General features: G+C 32.3%; 2 protein-coding genes across 2 annotated transcripts; both read left to right on the top strand.

Annotated features, from left to right (window-relative positions):
- Positions 1 to 1934: 1934 nt before the first annotated feature.
- On the top strand, positions 1935 to 6317 carry LOC125068121 (GTP-binding protein 128up). Its single transcript, XM_047677136.1, has 7 exons — positions 1935 to 2118; positions 2264 to 2384; positions 2950 to 3125; positions 3774 to 4013; positions 4421 to 4589; positions 4900 to 5152; positions 5581 to 6317. Exons 1-7 carry the CDS (start codon positions 2077 to 2079, stop codon positions 5681 to 5683), a joined length of 1104 nt encoding a protein of 367 aa, XP_047533092.1. The 5' UTR covers positions 1935 to 2076; the 3' UTR covers positions 5684 to 6317.
- Positions 6318 to 10739: 4422 nt separating this feature from the next.
- LOC125068255 (centromere protein S-like) lies at positions 10740 to 18001 on the top strand. The gene is made up of 4 exons (XM_047677340.1): positions 10740 to 10931; positions 11327 to 11484; positions 16076 to 16142; positions 17625 to 18001. Exons 1-4 carry the CDS (start codon positions 10899 to 10901, stop codon positions 17868 to 17870), a joined length of 504 nt encoding a protein of 167 aa, XP_047533296.1. The 5' UTR covers positions 10740 to 10898; the 3' UTR covers positions 17871 to 18001.
- Positions 18002 to 21655: the final 3654 nt, after the last annotated feature.

The raw sequence follows: 21655 nt of genomic DNA, 5'->3' as shown, positions 1-21655 counted from the left end.
AAAGAACACGCTGTACAAAAAATAATTAATTAAAATACATAAAGACAATGTTTAAGTTCTATGATTACATAATTTAGAAAATAGGAACGCGGAATTAAAAAAAAAGGTTTTTGTTTTGTTTTTTAATTACAAAAAACTGTCTTTGTCAAGGGTATAGAAATAAGAACAGACGTAACATTAATAAACGAATAAAAATTTTTAAAAAAACAATTCACTCATAAATGTCAGAGGTAGAGTTAAGTTAGTTTATAGAGCTGTTTTATAAATAACCTAAGTAGTTATTTCGTGTTATTTTGTTATAGTGGGTAAAAAATCCATAGTGGTTAAAAAGCATTAGTAAAATATCGAATAAATTATCAAATAAATACTTTTTTGATTCATCGTGTATATGAACTTTCTTTGTTTTATACTTAAATCTATAAATAACATACCTGTGATCGCCCAAAGTTCTTTCAGGCATTCCTCTCTCGACCTTTGAATTGCGGATCGTTTCTGCACCTCTGGTCCTGACTCCAAATATTCAAAAAGTGCAGCACCAAGAAGCACATACATCACCACTAGTACAACTAAACCGATCTGTGAACATGACGCTCTGATACAACTAGCAGTCAACCGTTTCAAGAAATTCGGCCTATCCCGTCCATCAAGAGACACAACGGAAGACATTGTTCGAAATTCAATTTTTGTAAATTAGAACACTCACAATTGTCTTCATTTTTAGCACTTAATTTTTTTTATGAAATTATATTCGAAATATTTTCTATAAATAGCAACTTGTATATTTACAGAATTTTGAAATGTCGACATTTAATCTGAAACAATACAGAATTTATTTTTAATGGAATTAAAAAAAAAGCTTTAAAGATTTTAAGAATATCATAAATAATAAACCATTTAATAGGTTAAAATTAGAAAAAATAGATTAAAGTAAAATTCCTCAAATATTTATAAAATATCTAATTATTTTACAGAACAATAATTCGTATCGTAATTTTTCTTACTTCACAACTTAAAGTCGTGATAGCTAAATGACTGATAAATTATTACCTAGTTGTATTAATAAATATATAAACTTACCGAAAATACTAAAACTACAGACAGCATTTATCATATAATCTGAATAAAGACATTATAAGCTAATAAATAATAATTAATCTACACCTTTTTATTTCATTATAAAGTTTTACTAGAACTGCTTAAACTTTAAATTATATGACAATAAATTATTTCATCTTAACTCTCCTAAGTTGTTTTATTTAGCTAACACACGTTCTACTTTACTATTTAATACATTCTAACATCGAAGGTTCTTTTAAGTTCGTAAACTTGTTACATCTGCGCTGTGTAACGAAACACACGGCCACAAAGGCGCGCAAGGTTGCACTGAAGCATTTCTGTTTCAAACGAGCCCCAAACGATATCCCACAGTTTCTTCTACAGACTTTATGTTCATTGCGCAAACCTGCGGGAAAAGCATTTCCACGTGGTTAGTTTCATTTACTTTCCGCTACTAGCGACATCTTTCGGGTGGTCTAACCGTTTTCTCCATAATATAGCACCATCTATTGAACTGTATGAGCACTAATGTTAATATTTTGATGCTACATATGTCAACTTTAACTATTTATGAAAAGTTATAAAAGGCAACGTTATTTGTTTTAGAAAAAAAAAAAGATTTATTATGCTATTATTAATAATATTTTCAAAGTTCACAATACAAAATACGTTTTTATATAACATATTTAATACAAAAAAATCCTAAAGATAAAATGAACGTAAATATTATATACAAATAAAGATTAATAGAATCTTTCATATTATTAATATTAATAAGTATTTTTTTTATATTATTTAAGGTATGGTTATAGTAAACGTTCAAAAATGTAATATTTGATTACATCACTATCTAATGTCATTTACGTGATACGTCAATTTCATACTCCGCGCCGACTGATTGTGGAAGATTGACACGCTCTCATTTTATTCTAGAAACCCGAAAATAAAATTAAGCCAATCTTAATCTAAGCTATTTATTATTAGTAAATATATTCATAAAAACTTGAAAAATCCGAAACAATGAGTACTATATTAGAAAAAATCAGCGCCATAGAGGCCGAGGTTGGTAGAAGAGGTTATAACATTTTCAATTAAAATAATAATAAAAATCAGCTAAAATAAAAACAAAAAACATATCAGCATTAGGTTTTATGGCCTAATCAATGGTATGAATAAGTTCTATAGTGATGAATTGAATGTTTTTCAGATGGCCCGAACACAAAAAAATAAAGCAACAGCTCTCCATTTGGGTTTACTAAAAGCGCGATTGGCAAAGCTAAGACGTGAATTAATCACACCTAAAGGTGGCGGCGGTGCCACTGGTGAAGGTAAGATAATATGTTGTAAACAAACCATGCTAAACATGTAAATATATGTGTACCTTCAGTATATTTACTAAGAATGTTGCTTTTGATTTTCATTAAGAGTTTTTATATTTGAAGTTTCCTACTTCAGCATATTTTAATGTTCATTGTTTGTTGCACTGTATCTATAGTCTATTCCAATTCAAGAGGGAATAAAAATAAACAAACTTTAGATTTACATATACCATGCAATTTCCTAATAGCTCAACTACATTGTGAACTAACAATTCTTGACTAATATACCTTTATTTATAGTACAACACTATTCTTCTAAACTACTATATCTACTTTAAATTTACTTTTTAAAGTTCTGAATAATACTTTAAGTTTTGAACATCAATACTTTTATTGATGTTCAAAATACCAATTTTTTGAAAATTCATAATAAATATCATAAATTATTCAAGCTTTGGACCAATGATGTTGCATGAATTTGATGTCCAATGCTATTTATTTGGCTATTTTGGTTGGAATAGACTATAATTAAAGTATTAAACAAATTATACATTTGAGTTACTTTATTCGTTAGGTTTCGATGTTGCTAAAACTGGAGATGCACGAATTGGGTTTGTCGGTTTTCCATCTGTGGGGAAGTCAACTCTTTTATCCAACCTAGCGGGAGTATACTCAGAAGTAGCGGCTTATGAGTTCACAACGCTCACTACTGTGCCTGGTTGTATTAAATATAAAGGTGCTAAAATACAGGTTTGTATGAACTCTCAACTTATTATGAAACAATATTTAAACATCTCTATAAATCAATGTTTCGTAGTTGAATAATACTAATTAATTTCATTGTAAAATGAAATTTCAAGTTTTGGTATAAGTTTAATTATGCTGTTCTTGATTACCATTGATTGAGTTGAATCTTTTGATATATTTTCCTATTTATTGCTCTACAATGCACATGAAAATTAAATGGGCAATTAGGCCACATGATTGTAAGCAGTAATTATCGCCCATAGATATTGGCGCTGTAAGAAACATTCATCATTCTTTACCTCACCAATACACTACCAACATTGGGAGCAAATATATTATGCCTCTTGTGCCCTTATATCACTGGATCACTAATCCATCAACCAGAACACAACAATAATAAGTTTTGCTGTTTAGTGGTTTGCAAAATTGAAGTACATCATTTATATAAGACATTTGTTTTGTCAAGAAATTTTATCTGATTTGCTCTGTATTAAATTTTTATTTTAAATTAGCGGTAACTCATTATTTGTATAGAACAGACTCTTGTGTCAAAAATAATGTGTGGCATAAAACTGATTTATCATTTAAAATTGTATTTATTTTAATTATAATAGTTCATTAGTCTTATTATATTTTTTTCTAAATCAACAGCTGCTTGATCTGCCTGGTATCATTGAAGGAGCGAAAGATGGTAAAGGTCGTGGTCGTCAAGTAATAGCTGTAGCGAGAACTTGCAGTCTTGTCTTCATTGTCCTTGATGTGCTGAAGCCATTGCAACATAAAAAACTTCTAGAACACGAGTTAGAAGGCTTTGGGTTGCGGTTAAACAAGCAACCACCAAACATACATTTTAGAAAAAAAGATAAAGGAGGAATTAATTTGAACACTACAGTAAGTTAATTTAAGGGATTTTATTGTTTTTGCTTTATATAGTATAACAAATACTTAAAAGACATTCCAAACATTTACTAATGTATTGAACATTATTTTCATTGATTTTTGTGAGTTTCAAGATTGATTTGGCTAAATAATATATATGACCAATAAATAAGTTGTAAGCGAAAATAATTTTTATGTGTAAAAAAGCAACATGATTCTACTACTCTTGTCCAAGATTATAAATTTTATTAATATATAGTTCTTTCTAATTAAAGTAAGCTATTTCACCGGAATTACAAACAAAGATAAAAGAACTTTCAAATAATTAAACTGTTTGCTTTACCATCTTTGACAATAATTGTTGCAATTAAAATAGCTGTTACAAACTTATAACTTTATCTATCTATCTATCTTTCCAGTGTCCACAATCTGAATTGGATATAGAAGCAGTTAAAACCATCCTCTCTGAATACAAGATCCACAATGCAGATATAACACTTCGTTATGATGCTACCAGTGATGATTTGATTGATGTTATTGAAGGCAATAGGATATATGTACCGTGTATTTATCTGCTTAACAAGATTGGTAAGAATTTTGTACTTAGTAGAAGAATCTATCTTTGATTTGTATATAAAGTGATTAAAGCAATTTATAATCCATGTCAATTAATTGTCCTACATGTTAAACAAGTAACAATAACATATTAATCATTTTATTAATGCATGCTGTATTAAGTCATATTGTCAAATGTCTAAATAATCCATAAAAATCTTAATTAAACATGCCCGACATCTTTCTGTTACTCCAAAATTTGTTGGAAATTAATGTTTATTAACTTTAAGTTAATATGTAATATCTATTTTAATTTTAATAATAGCAATTTAAATTACTTTAGATCAAATAAGCATAGAAGAACTGGATGTAATCTACAAGATACCACACTGTGTACCAATCTCTGCTCACCACAAATGGAATTTTGATGATTTGTTAGAAAAGATGTGGGAATACTTGAAACTGATCAGGATATATACAAAGCCGAAAGGACAATTGCCTGATTACAATGCACCGGTTGTATTGCATGCCGACAGAACATCTATTGAAGATTTCTGTAACAAACTACATCGATCTATTGTCAAAGAATTTAAATAGTAAGTAATATACATACTCGTAATCTAACTCAGTTAACTCATGAATTATTGCTAAATAGGTTATGTTTGTGTGGTTATGTATGTCTCGGTGGAAATCCCAAGGTTGGTGATGCATTATAATTTAAGAAATAGTTATTATTTCTAACAGCACCAATGTTTTTGGGCGATGGCTATCACTTACTATCAGGTGATTCATGTGACTACGTATTGATAATCAAAATGGTCATAATATCATCTATTTAAACTTGCCTATAGGAACTAATTTGAATAATGTATAATTGGAGTATTTAACAAATATATATATTAGTATAGAGGGCATTCAACCCTAATTGGCAGGGCTTAAAGTTAGTGAAGCATACAAAAGAATTATGAATATATTTCTTTTCTTTAAGAGTCCTCTGTGATACTTAAGAAATTATAATTTTCAGTGCCTTAGTATGGGGATCATCAGTTAAACATCAGCCGCAGAAAGTTGGAATAGAACATGTTCTCGCCGATGAAGATGTCGTTCAGATTGTAAAGAAAGTTTAATGCTGGATCAGATGTTATATATAAATTGACAGTGTATTAAAATATATTTTAAACACCTAAATCTGTTGTTAAAAAATATAAATACTCTTACCAAACATCCAACATATTAATTACTTAGTATGAAATTCTAATACCTGATACAAATTTCAATTCTAACAATGAATCATACAGCATTTGTAATTATATTACTTTACATAATATTAAATACAATTTAAGGTTTCGATTTTGTTGAATAACAAATTGCGTTTGTTTTCATTTGTAAATCATAAAATTAGTCATAAGTTTTTTTTTTTTATTATTTACACAAGTGTATAGCAAGGAATAAAAAATTGACAATCGTAATAATGTTGCAAGTTGCTTTTTTAAAATTTTGTGAAGTCAACCTTGAGACGTTCATAAACAAGTACAGATCAAAAAATAAATAAATAATATGATCAAAAAATGTATACTATGATCTTAAACGAAGCATGTGAAGCAGTTAATTTTAATTTATTTCTTTATTGCTCGTCAAACTATATTACATTAAAATAAAAAAGAAATACAGAAAAAGAAACATGATTTTACTTATGATTTAACAATAACTTCTATTGATATGAACAATACTAAAACATACTACATATTTAATTTTATACTATTTGTTATCTTTCAGTTTTAATTATTTAAAAAAATATAAGTTTATTACAAATTGTAACATCTTTTATGTATATACAGTAAAAATAATTTTTTGTACGTATTAAAATAATATGCCATGATATTTTATGTCTAGACACATTCTAAACACTTAATACTCTTATTATCAATTTTAAATAAGTAAATATATCAATAAAATGATGTCACACAATTAAATATACATATAATAACATTTCCCTTAAAATTATATATTTAAAAATAAATTCGGTTCAAATAACTGAATTCATAGTCCTCAAAATAATTCTCCTAGCCCTCTTAAAGTTGACTATTAAGAAAATATATTAATTTTATTTCATTTGTGTCTATAGATAGAATACCGTTGGTATCATAATTAGATTCATAACATTATCATTAAAAGAATAAATATTTTTATGATTCAGCCGATAATGTACATTAAGTATGTATTGAACAGTTTAAAAAAGGAATGTAAAATACTTCAAGTAAGTACATAATGATGATTCATCTTTTGTTTTTGATTAATAAAATCATTATATAATATCGAATGTTATTTTTCCTTGTAAAATGTAAAGAATACTCATTAAAAAATAATAGATCGGTTGACTTATTTTAACCACTTTTTTCATAACTTTTAAAAGGTTATCGAATCGAAAAAGAATCCTTAAGAAATTGGACGAACTGCGCGGGACATTTTATTTTATTTATTTATTTAATTAAATTTAATATACATTTTATTTATATCGTACTGTATTAAGAACGATGTAACAAAAACCCTATGGGCCATTCATTTATTATGTAAGAGGATTTAGGGTGGGGGAAGGTGCACCATGTCTTATGTTTTCTTACAAAGGGGTAGGAAGGAGTTTCGATAGTTCTTACGTAAGATCAAAAAAATTAAAATTATTTGAAAAAACGCGGGAGACCGCACGATTGCTGTAGTTCTCTCGGATGCGTAACTTTAGAAATTTTGAAATTACAAATAAACACATTTCAAAAAGTTGTTACTTTGAAAAATAAGCCAAACGTGTACTCATTTTCTCCTTTAGATTCTTACGTAATAAATATTAAACAGGGAGGGAGTGGGTCGGCCAGTTCTTATTTTTTCTTATATTAGGGGGTTAGGGGGGGAGGGGGTTAAAAACTAGCGAAAATAGTCTTACGTAATACATGGATGGTCCCTATTGGATAAAATATAACGCAAAATTTGAGTGCGTAAACACATTTACACTCTATTTTCTTCACTCGCATAATCCAATAGGTTCGGAAAGTGTTTAGGGCAGGACCTATGGCTTAACGTGATTTCTAAGACAGTTTACAATTTCCAAACTCTGGCTGCTACTAAGAATATCAACGGAAAAACCTATATACCTATTGGGCTAACATGAGTTTGAAGCTAGATCCTCGAAATCGGCAGCTTTATAGCTAGCCATATTAATAGTACTTAATAATAATCGATAATCTAATTATTGATTATAACAATGCTTACGACTCTGTTCTTAAAAATAATAGGCATTATAGAAGCGTTCATGGTCGATATCAGAAGTTACTTTAGTGTACTACCTCGATATTTAGTCGGTAAAGGATCTAGACACGCGGTAGCGTGTCAGCCAAGTTCTAGTATAGCAGAACTGGCGTGCAGCACCGTGTGTAATATTACACGAACCATTTGGAGCCACTTTTGACCTCCTCATAACTCAAAAACTATTTGACATAGATATGTCAAATTTGGCTCATATATTGAGACTCGCGAGATACATATGTGTTCCAAATTTCATAAACGCATCTCAAATGGTTATTTAGATATTAACGTCTAAAAATCGTCATTTTTATCACTGACTGACCTATAGATCAAAACTATATCCTACTTCCAGGTGACCTAGAAAGTTCAAATTTGGCATGCAGGTAGATAATTAGGCCAATATAAAGGAAAAAATCTGAAACTGGTAATTTTTTATCATTTTATTATAATTTTTCATTTTATTGGGTCTATAGGAACACTTATATACTTAGTTCCTGTAATAACTGTAATAATAAAAAAATGATGTAAGAACCAGCAATCAAAACTTATGACAGCCGGTCTTCATGTGGATTTTAAGGTCTTCACGTGAATATATAACAAGTTGAATACCACCCTTAAGTTTTTTAAATCCAAATATTTCCGTTTTAGTACTTATGAGTATAGCCGACTTTCGTATTTATTACGTTATTAATTAGCATTTAGCGCACATCAATGGTGCCAAATAATTATACTTAAAAAAATAATAATAATAGGCATTTCGGTACACGGCGCGCGACGCGACGCCGGAGCAGCGGGTTAGGAGCGTTGCGATTAAACCTTAACACGGACGTGTCTGAGCGAGTGGCAACCGCGCTCATAAGAATTATTTCAATACCTTCCGATGGAAACTGCCTAGTCTATTCGACTGCATATTTTTTGTTTGAGTATACTAGTATACAACAATAAAATAGGTTTCGTGAGATTGTAGTAGAGTATGTATATCGTAACTGGAATGATTTAAGTTTGTACTCTAGCGCTACAAACGGGGATCCTTATTGCTCGGAAGAACAGTATCGAGCAAGCATGCTGATGTCAGCAAAGGACTGATGAATGGGTCCAATGGAAAAATAGAGAAGGTACATTGGGGACGTCGATAACAGCAATAGCGCACGTAAAATAACAATTCAATTTAAACATAATTTGATTTGCGAACTAGAAGTCAAAACCAAGTTACAGATATTAAGTAATGTACATATATGTTCAAAGGAAATAATTCTCTATTTGCTTAGTATATTCTACTATTATACACAAATTACAAGGCCTTCGCCTTGACGGTACTCTTTTCGACATAGGCTCCTCTATATTAAGTAAAGAGCAGGCTTACGTTGGCCTCTCTAGAGTTAAAACCTTAGATGGAGTACATCTTATCAATTTAGGTCCGATTCAAATCAAGACACAAGAGAGCTCTATTGTAGAGTACAACCGTCTGCGCACGTTATACCACCCCTACTTGGCCAAATTAAGTATAAACAGAAAACGCGTAAAAAAAAATCCGGACACTGAATGGGCAATTCACTCGAACATTTCAGAGGTACCTACAAGAAAAATAAGAACGTATCAAAAAAAAGACAATTATACCCCGTAAACGTAGGAAAATAGAATAGCTTAACAAAAACCATTTGGTATTAAATTTGTTATTAATAAGTACCTACTAATAATTTATATACAAAAAGTAGTGATATCCCATCAAAAACATAAATGTAAAAATGAGAGCCAAGTTAAATATTATGATATATACCTTGGTTGTTGACTTCAACGACAAAAGAAGTGAGATCTAAATTTTTGCCAAGTTAAATAGCCCTTCTGAAATTTATTTATAACTACATAAAATAGCATTTCTTCTTATAACTTGGGATAATATATTGTTGCCTAAGGTCTGACTTGGCTAGTTCTCATATGTTTATAAACACAACTTGTAGTTTGTGTTTAAAATAACAAATTATAACTCAGAACATCTAAGAAGAATGGAGGACAGCTCAGTATTGCTTAGTTAGTATATACGTACATTAAGAGCTGCGATGGTCCAGTCACTAGAAAACATGAATCTTAACCAGATATTGCGAGTTCATATCTAGACAAGTACCATTGAATATTTGCGTGCTTAATTTGTGTTTATAATTCATTTGTAAAGGCTTAGAACTTACGAAGGCTATAATATAATTCTTATATGAGAACTAGCCAAGTCAGACCTTAGGCAACAATATATTATCCCAAGTTATAAGAAGAAATGCTATTTTATGTAGTTATAAATAAATTTCAGAAGGGCTATTTAACTTGGCAAAAATTTAGATCTCACTTCTTTTGTCGTTGAAGTCAACAACCAAGGTATATATCATAATATTTAACTTGGCTCTCATTTTTACATTTATGTTTTTGATGGGATAAATCTAACATCAAGGGTTCACACTTTAGATTAAAATGTTAATTGTATTATAGACTTGCAACCTGACGGAAAACTATATTTTTTAAAACTAATTTTACCTACTTCGATCAGATCTGCAGATACGGTAACACTAACTATTCTTGTCCATTATTTTAGAAACCTTGTTAATATAATTATATTAAAATATTAAAGTATAAAATAATGATAGAGAATAGCATGCTAAAATATTTATGGTACTGTAAAAAAAAATTAAGGTAAGCTATTTAATACCTATAGTTTTTTAAGCTCTTTCAAAATTAGTAATTTATCATGAATTTATTAGTCATAGCAGCAAAAATCATGTGTTTAATTTCTTTAACCCCATCATTATACTTGCCCTCTAACAATAAATGACAAGGCTGTATGAGAAAATTCATTTGCCTCTCATGTAGTAAAAAAATAAAGCTTGGACAATGAATATGTTGACATTTGATATGTAGTGTTTACTTTTCATATTAAAGGTTATGTTTATTTATAAAAGTTTTCTCTGATGAGACGAAGTATATAACAAAATACAAGTCCGAAATCACTTAATACTTCGTAATATTTTTGTGTAGTGAAGAATCTATTCTCATATTCTTTATACAATGACACTATTTGAATATTTATCAACTAGTGAGGTAGGCGCCAAATTTTTGCTTTATTAAATAATATTTTAACAGGACAAAAACAATGAAATTATGAAGTTTCCTTAGTTTTTCTGACATAGGAACAATTATATAAATGAAAAAGAATACCTTTATGAGTGGATTCAAGAATGTTCTGTATACCTAATTAAAAATTGGAAATACAAATTAAAGTGACCTTAGTATGAATCTGAACTATAATATTCTAGTCTAGTATCCTTATAAAAAGTCTATATTTAACATTATTATTATTTTTTAATTTTGCTTAAATATTGCTTAGCCGACATATATTTCAAAAAATATTTGTCTGTATCTGTAAATAGTAAATACTGTGCTCAAATAATTCGGCATAACACCAACAGATGGCGCTATTAATAAATTTTTTTCAGAAAGTTCGTTCTGCATTACATCGGGATGTTGTAGCTATTTGCACCGAAGCTAGCCACTGTCTTGGGCTGGAAATAACGAGGCCAGCAACGGCAATAATAGCCGAACTCGTCTTTAGAAAAATTTCAGCATACGGATTGGATTTAGAAGCATTCGCTAAGTAATTTATATGGAACTTAATCTTACTAATATTATATATTCGAGAGATTGGATGTATGGATGTTTGTTACTCAATCGCGTTAGAATGGCTGAACTAATATGTATACTCTATTCCAACCATAGGAGGAAAAAAAACAATTCAACCAAAAAAACCCAAAAAACATATGTCAGCAAAATGACGCGATAACATTGGTCAAGAGCATGATTGATCTATGGTATTCACTATGGATTTGCGAAAAAACGGCGTTTTGAATGTCGACGAAACTGTTATCGGTATTTTGGAAGTATAGTTAAAGTGGAAATAAGTAGTTAATAGTGTTGTATTATAAATAGAGATATATTAATCATAAACTCTTAGTAGTGCACAATATAGCTGAGTTATTAGCAAGTCGCATGAAATACGTAAATCTAAGGTTTGTTTACCTTTTAGCCTACTTCCATTGGAATAGGCTATAATTATAATAAGTTTGGGACTGGAATTGATTGTGAAAAATTACCTGGAGGATGGAAGGAGGATGCAGCCCCCCAACGGCAAAACTGCGGCCGGAAACTAGTTAACAATAAAATTAATTAAGGAGTAACAAACATCCATCCATTAAAAGATAAAATAAGACCAGACTCTGGAATATCCATAATAATTTATTATGCCTTTGGAAAACTTACGTTTTGTTTGAACTATATAGCTATTCCAATGGAAGTAGGAAAAAACTGCTTAGAACCAATTGATGCCTATTATTTATGACCTACTCCATATTATTTTTGGCGATCTTAAGCCCGTTACACACCTACCCTCAATATATATAAATACATTATAGTGAACTACCCACGGCTAGCTACACACGGAGGTGATGCTATAGAATATATTTTGCCTTTGTTTCATTGATTGCTCGGCCTCGAATGTGCCTTTTAATAAAAGTGTTCTAATTTCAAAATACAGCTATTTTCAATTCAAAAAGTCTTTCTATACAACAATATATATTGGGATGCATTAAAAATTACGGTATAGGTTTGTGACGTCACAGAAATATATGTCATAGCTGCGTGTGCGCTCGCTCGAAAATTAGTACAGATAATATCATAATATATCTAGTTTCCGTGATGGTCCCGGATTAGAATAGGACCTCCCCAACTCTACCCGTGGGTGTCGTAAGAGGCGACTAAGGGTATTCAAGGCCCACTGCATATCACCTGCACTTAGGGCTACCCGCACGGTGGCGGGTAAACCACCACGACAGCATTCCCAAGGAGGGTTGGTGTCAGGCAGGCGGCCGACCATAAAATCTTAAGCCAAAACCCTTAGCAGCATGGATACTAAAAACCATTCGAGTGATAGGGCTAGGGCGTACCCCACAGGCGACGCGCAGGGGCAGCACCCGGCTCCTGTGGGAAATGGACAAGGGTTGTCGCACCGGAACGGGCGGGTGCGACGTAAGAAGCGAGCTCGAAGTGTGAGAGAGTTAAAATTGAGGTGTGCAAGTTGGAATGTAGGAACGATGTCTGGAAGAGGAAGAGAGCTAGCAGATGTTTTAAAAAGGCGACGGATAAATGCAGCGTGCCTGCAAGAGACAAAGTGGAAGGGTGCAAGGGCTAGGGAAATCGGAGAAGGATATAAATTATTTTATTGTGGAAGTGATGGCAAGAGAAATGGTGTGGGTATAGTTTTAGATAGTAGGTTAAAAGAATGTGTGGTGGATATAAAAAGAGCGAATGATAGACTGATAGCGATTAAACTGATTGTGGACGGCATGACACTGAATCTGGTAAGTGTGTATGCGCCGCAGTCAGGCTGTGAGGAGAGCGTGAAAGAAAAGTTTTGGGAGGACTTTGATTGCCTGCTGATGAATATACAGGATAGCGAGGAAGTCTACGTGGGTGGTGATTTTAATGGCCATGTAGGAAGAGAGAATGATGGATATGAGAGAGTGCATGGTGGGTGGGGATTGGGAAACCGGAACGCTGACGGTGAGACACTTTTACAAGCTGCCTGTGCCTTCGACCTGGCTATAACAAACACGTGGTTTAAGAAAAAAGAGGAACACCTAATAACCTACAAGAGTGGCCACCACGCGACACAGATAGACTACTTCTTAGTGAGGCGGAGGAGTCTATGCTGTGTCAAAAACTGTAAAGTGCTGCCAGGCGAAGCATTAGTCGCCCAACATAGGCTTGTGGTGATGGATGTTAAATTAAGTGTCTCCCCCAGAAACAGCCAAATACGGCCCCCTCCAAAGACAAGATGGCGTATGTTAGAGAATGATGAATGTGCTAGTAGATTTAGGAATCATATAGTGGAGAAAATTATAGAAATGAATGAGATGGAAGAGAAATTGGTAGATGATTGTTGGAATGAGATGGCCAGGCACATAAGGAAGGTCGCAAAGGATGTGTTTGGAGAGTCGAAAGGAAAAGGTCTGATAGATAGGGATACATGGTGGTGGAATTTGGAAGTGCAAAATGTACTGAGAGAGAAGAAAGTGGCATTTAAAGAATGGCAGGTTGTAAAAAATGTGAATACAAGTTTAAAAGATGAAAAAAAGGAAGTTTACAAGGAATTTAAGAGGAGAGCAAAGAAGGCGGTAGCAGTGGCCAGAGCTAAGGCACAAGAAAAGTTGTACAACTCACTGGACAGCCCTAGAGGCCAGAAGGAACTCTACCGAATTACGAAAGAGAGAGAAAGACGATCGAGAGATATAACACATATCAAATGCATGAAAGATGAGGCTGGTAAGGTGTTATGTAGAGATGAGGAAATAAAAGAGCGATGGAAGATTTATTTTGAAAAGCTTATGAATGAAGAGAATGACTGGAATGGTATTCTCCAAGAGGCACAAGTAAATAAGGGATTAGTAAGAGAAATAAGCATGGATGAGATAATGACAGCAGTCAAAAGTATGAAAAATGGGAAGGCTTTGGGTCCAGATGACATACCAGTTGAAGTATGGAAGGTGTTAAAGACTGACGGATGTATGTGGTTGACTTTATTCTTCAATAAGTTGTTGCATGAAGAAACCATCCCTCAAGAATGGTGCAGTAGTTCGCTAGTGCCCATCTTCAAAAACAAAGGGGATATACAGGATTGCAACAACTATAGAGGGATAAAGCTCATGTCACATACTATGAAAATATGGGAGAAGGTAATAGAGAGAAGATTGCGAGAAGAGAGTGAAATTGCCCAAAATCAGTTTGGGTTTATGTCAGGTCGAGGGACAATGGACGCTATTTTTGCACTCCGCCAATTGTGCGAGAAGTACAGACGTGCTCACAAGAACCTGCACATGGTATTCATTGATCTCGAGAAAGCCTATGATAGGGTGCCTCGTGAAGTGTTATGGTGGGCATTGAAAGAGAAAGGTTTGCCTGGGAAGTATGTGGAGTTAGTCCGTGCTATGTACAGGGGATCCTGTACCTACGTCCGATCGTCTGCCGGCAACACTGACCAGTTCAGTGTGGCTGTAGGGTTGCACCAAGGGTCGGCTCTAAGTCCTTACCTCTTCCTGCTGATTATGGACGCTCTAACGGCGAACATACAGGAGGAGGCACCCTGGTGCATGCTTTTTGCCGACGACATTGTACTGGTTGGTGAAGATGGACCTGAGATCCAGAATAGATTGGAAGATTGGCAACAGAAACTGGAGAATGTTGGCTTGAAAATCAGTAGAACGAAGACTGAATACATGTTCTGCGATTTCGGCGGTCTCTCCGGTCCTGAAGCCATAGCGCTTGATGGCGTAGCCCTTCCAGTCTGCTCCGACTTCCGGTATCTCGGTTCACTCATTCAAGGCGATGGCGAAATAGATCGAACGGTAAAGCACAGGATTAACACAGGGTGGATGAAATGGCGGCAGGTTACGGGAACAATTTGTGACCCCCGTATTCCCCTTAGACTTAAGGGGAAGATCTATAAGACCATGATCAGACCTGCTATTCTATATGGATCAGAGTGTTGGGCTATAAAAGGGATGACTGAAAGACAATTGCATGTGGCGGAGATGAGAATGCTGAGAGCAATGTGTGGTGTTACGCGAATGGATAGAGTAAGGAATGAGTACATAAGAGGAAGTTTGAAAGTGGCACCGGTAACCGAGAAGCTATCTGGAAACCGGCTGTCTTGGTATGGGCATGTTATGCGGAGGAATGAGGACCATGTTGTGAGAAAGGTTTTGAGTATGGATGTGGATGGATATAGAGGTAGGGGACGACCCAAGAAACGATGGATGGATTGTGTGAAAGACGATATGGTTAGAAAGAATGTTACTTGTGAGATGACGTCTGACAGAGAAGTATGGAAGAAGAAGACATGCTGCGCCGACCCCAAGTAAAATTGGGATAAGGGCAGGAGGATGAATATCATAATATATCTAGCAATAATTTATGTTGATATATATTATAGCTTGTGTGTATCGGGCATTATTGTGTATAAGATTTGTAGATAGTTTTCAACACCTAATAGTATAGAAGTACGGAAGTCCATGTCTTAAGAGTATGTAATTAATTTAAAAATAATTATTTAAATTTTGCACCGTCGCGTCGTTTTAAAGTACTTATTCTATTTTTAAAACTAATTATTAATAAGTATATTTTGTTTTTCGTAGACACGCCAAGCGTTCGGTGATAAATCAAGACGATGTTAAATTATTAGCAAGGAGGAACAGTTCATTGGTTAGTATTTTTTTTTCGATAACTTATTGGTAATTTATGTTATTTACTGCGTTGTAAGAAATATTAACCATTGCGTATGTTGGCACTGCACCGCCAACCTTGGGAATTAAGATATTATGTCGCTTGTGCCTGTAGTTACACTGGCACATCCTACCATTCGAACCGGCACAACGATACTAAGTATTGTTTTTTGGTAGAATATCTGATGGGACTACGGACGTACTAGACGGACTTGCTCAAAGCCCTACCACTAAACCTTTTCTGTCCGTGTCGAAATTTCAACAAAATATTAATCATCATATATATCGACAACTTAAATATTAGCAACGATTATTTATAAAGATAATTATCATACTTACTTAAAAAAATATATTTAAAATATTTTTCACGCAATCGCTTAAAATGTTGACGCTTGAGTTGAGAAAAAAAAAGAAATTAATTACACCTAATAATTCGCTTTCAGCATAATGCCTTAAATTAGTAATAATATTCTAAATGTAAATATGCGATTTAAATCGATTACAAAAAGTTAATCGAGATACAAGTAATTTTTAATCTATGAACACATTTTGGTCCTAATTTAAGTGCTGCATTTCGTTCTGTAATAATGAATCGGTATCCGGCTGTTTAAATTGCAATTTTAATTTAAATTCGATTCTGAATACCTAACTAACACTGATATGATTGCTGTTATTTATGCAATTGCTGTTTTCACGTTAAAATGATATGATGAATTGCTATGACGATCTAACGCGGCTTCTCGTGATTATTAACTGAAGTTAGTTTAAACGTAATAAAATACGTTTGAAAAATGACGCAAATTCTTCAGATTGATTTTATAAACTTTTTTTAGATCCATATAAATTAGGAGATTTCTGTCGTATAAAAAAGAATTGGCATTATTTTTGGTCCTATTTTTTATTTTAAATAGAAAGAAATAACTTAACATTAGTTTTCATTGTTTTAAATTTAAGATTTATGAAATGCGAAATTTAATTACAAAGAGTTCATGCCGGCTCTGTTTATAAAACAAAAGACAGGTGGAGCGGGTGGAACATTATAGTGAAGCAAAAAAAGCAAATACAAAATCAAAAGCGGAAGCAAATTCCCGGTAATGCGAAACGATGCGTCTTTCACTGCAGGCAGAAATCCTGTAATTTTAATTTTAATAATTAACTATGAGTGTATTACTATATTGTTAATTGATTCTTTTTTTCTCGCTTTTATTGCTTTAGTGTTCCAAAAATTTTGAAATCACCACCTGATAATGTGAACTTGGTGGTCCTTCTCGGTAGAATCTACATTCCGAAACCCAGGAGCTAATGTTTTGCTACTGTTTATCTAGTCAAATGGCAATTCATATGAACTTGTAATAGCCTAATTGAATAAAGCGCCCATAACTTCTACCGACTGATACATTTTCCTTTTTGTAATTTTCCTACCTATTGATTGGAAGTCATTCTTCAATTGTTTTTATTACAGAGGGATCGTCTCAATGGATTATGTAAAAATACACCCTCAGTATCCAAGGACAAGCGTCGCAAAACAACAGTACCAGTTGTGAAACCAGAATCAACTAGAAAAGAAGTAGATGATGAAAATCAGAATAAGAAACAAAAGGTAAATATGGATGATGAATTTAACTTACCTGGACCATCAAAAGTATCGGACAATATGATTACTGATGATCCCGATGCTGATGACGATGATATTATTTTAATGGACTAAAGAGGTTCTTGTTAGAAAAGGATGCCAATAATCGGTGAGAGAGATGGAATATTTTTTGTATGTTTCGTCTTTATATGATATTGGATTATGTGTCCAATGTGTTGTGAATTAAAATGCCTTATTCAATTAGAGTTGAAGTTTTATTGACATTTATTTTCCTCAAATTAAGCGAATAAATTTGAAAAAAAAAACTAAATAAGTAATGTTTATTAAAATATTTACCGTTCGAGATTAAAAGTAAGGTATCTGCTATTCCAGATTATAATCTATCACTTTGTTAAATATCATACAAATCCGTTCAGCCGTTCTGGCGTGATTTAGTAATAATCAAACAATATCATTAGATTTGTATGTACTATTGTATAAATATTAGTAAATAAACTAAGTATATCATTTAGAGGTTGGTGCGAATTAGGAAATTACGTTAAGTTTTTAATTTAAAACGCTGAGGCATTTTCTTAGAGTCCATTGCTAAAAATCTCGCCTGGCAACATTGATATCTGATTTAATTGGAAATGTGTTGATGTTTTATTTGATATGGTCGTTATATCTAAGCTATATAAGCTATAAATAATCAAATTGTTGTTTAAATATATAATAAAAACAAGATATTACAAAATATATAAGAAATATTATGAATGTTGTTTAAATTAATAATGTTGCAATATATAACAATATTTAATGAAGAATAATAATAATATTACTGAACTGTAATAAAATTTCTATTAAAAACTTTTTCGTATTAAAAATCCGTCTGGTACACAAGTCAAGCGAGTTAAATGTAAATTAAATAAAAAAAAAACGCCAACGGATTATATAAATATCGTTTATCTGTATAGGGCCCAAAGCGCAGATAACAAAAGTGAACGTGCAGACCGCGGATAGGTGCGCGACGCCAAAAAACTCGTTATACGAAACACAATTATCCGCGGATAGCGCAATCTGTGGAGATGTCATTTAACTAAATTCATTATATAGTGAAATTATAGTAGGTCAAATAAACATAATATATATTTTTGGTTTGTTACAGTTTAAAATACATTTTTTTATCTCATAAATAATTTGATTATCTATTAATTATCTTATTAGATTTACTCCATGTTTTAATGTAACAGTGCAAACTTTGTTGGCTTATGTAAGACTTTTTTGGTATCAAATGTTCGTGTAGTATATTTCCTGAAAATCAAATAAAAATAAAATAAACAAATTGTCTTTACCAATTCCAAGACAAAATAATAAGTTTTTATTATGATTGTTCTTATCACGAAATATTATAATCATTCTTGGTACGCAGTGGGTATTAAATAACTAAAAACCTAATTGAAACTAATTGTTATATAAGAAACATCCAATAAACGTTTAATTATTTATAGTAATGAATTGGAATATAGGCATTTCAATGAAGAATAAATAAATTCGTACTAATTGGATAAATAACACATTTATTTAGGTACATAATAATAATTTACATTGTCGTCATAATTCGATATAATTTGTTTGATATTTTGTTCATAATTCATACTTTACTTGGGTTGGGTTGAAGGGCGAGTGAGCCAGTGTAACTACAGGCACAAGGAACATAACATCTTAGTTCCCAAGGTGGTTGTCGTATTGGCGATGTAAGGAATGGTAAATATTTCTTACAGCGCCATTCTATGGGCTGTGGTGACCACATACCAACAGAGACCCATTTGTTCGTCCGTCTACTCATATCATAAAAAAAAATATATAAATAAAAATAAAAAAAGCTATTAGTAGTAGAAATCATGACCAATTAGATTATTGCTCAGAAATTATTTATACGAAAAAAGGCATCTTCTAGAAGGAAGCCAATCGAAGAATTCGTTTCGTTCTTACGTCAGGTAACCGAATGTTTTCAAACATTTGTTCTTATTAGCTATAACGACGCAGGAGCGTGGACACTAACCGCAGATCTAGTTCACGTACCACATTTAAGTACAATGTACTAAATACGTAACATAGATATTAATATTAATAATAAATATGAAATAATTATTGGACAACGTCACATACATTACTCTGATCCCAATGTAAGTAGCTAAAGCACTTGTGTTATGGAAATCAGAAGTAACGACGGTACCACAAACACCCAGACCCAAGACAACGTAGAAAACTAATTAACTTTTTCTACATCGACTCGACCGGGAATCGAACCCGGGACCTCGGAGTAGCGTACCCATGAAAACCGGTGTACACACTACTCGACCACGGAGGTCGTCAATCTTCTCTAAAACAATTGAATCTTCGCTAAAACAGCGACTTCTTGCGATGCTTTAGAAAAAGAAACAATTGTAAAATAAGGGAATTGGTAAAAGAATGATGAATAAATTGATTACTTATTTAAAGAAAAAATAATACAAACATATATATTAAAAATGTCGATACCAAATAAGAGTAAAACGAACAACCTCTCTTGGTATTTCCCTGTTCGATGTAGTTAATTACTCCTATAACGACAGTTAGAGCATAATGAGATTTTTGCAATTCAACAGTAGCACATTACAGGGTGCTGTTTGTCAACCCCCTCCCCCACTGACCGGTGGGGAAAGGGGGAAGTTATTAGGCAGCTTTGTTAATGAATTTCATATAGAATGTTCATATGCTTACGAATTCAAAGTCAACACATACTGATAGCTTTTGTTTATTTATCAAATTTTACTGTTATAATTAATTTGGCAACGTGTAATTTCATTTGTTTATGTTTTATTTTTCAAAATTGCTAATCTAATTTTAGTAAGACTTTGTGAATGTATTTAAATTTATAGGTATAAATGTTTCTATCTATTTATATCTATATATATATATATATATATATATATATATCTCTATTTATTTGGTCAAAATTGCGTATGTAATATAGTATATGCATACTTATTTATTTTATTTAAAGGAAGTATATTAAAAAAATAGAGGTAGCGAAACCTCCACAACCTTAAATTTAAAAAAGTGTACAAATAATAAAAGTGTAGGTGAGCCAAAGTCAAAGTCAAAAAACTTTATTCAATGTAGAAGTGATTACACTTGCTTATTAATAGTCAAAAATCTACCACCGGTTCGGAAATTAACAACTCGGACCTGAGAAGAACCAGCGAAAGAATAAAGATAATGAATAAAAAGAAAGCGAGATATATATATATTTTTTTTATTAATTTCATTTTCACAAATATAGTTTAGTTCATGTTCAAAAAGCCAGTTTGGTTGGTGGCGCATTGGTGTTGTATGAAATGGTTAATATTTCTAACGGCGCCAATTTCTATGAGCGATGGTGACCACTTACCATCTGGTGGCCCATTAGCCAATACGCCATACGCCATACGCCGAATATGTAATTGTCTTACAGTTCAACAAATGTTAATGTTAGATTCAGTTTTTTTTTTGGTTATGTGATAAATTATTCGTAATCCGACCGAATTCTTAATTTGATAAAATTTTAAAGTATACTGGCATACCATGGACAGCCTAAATTGGTGAGTATATCTTGATAAAATTTAGCACACGAATAGCTTATGGATCGAAAGTGCACTAAGGAACGATTTTTATCACTTAAGGAAGGAGCAAATCCTTTAGAAAATTATATAAAAGGCATTGCCGTAAATAAATTAAATATTATAATCGCAATAAGTTAGTAAAATTCATTTAAAATTTGGAATACACCTTTCTTTCGTGTATGTAAATGTAAAGGCGTATAGGAGGTCTTCAATGATTGTTATTTTAAGGCGTTGATTGCAGCTAAATTTGCATATAAGTATAAGAGCAATAAATAT

This window comes from Vanessa atalanta, chromosome 13 (genome assembly GCF_905147765.1).
Source record: "Vanessa atalanta chromosome 13, ilVanAtal1.2, whole genome shotgun sequence".
NCBI classification, from domain to species: Eukaryota; Metazoa; Arthropoda; class Insecta; order Lepidoptera; family Nymphalidae; genus Vanessa; species Vanessa atalanta.
This window is presented reverse-complemented; position numbering and strand designations above follow the sequence as displayed.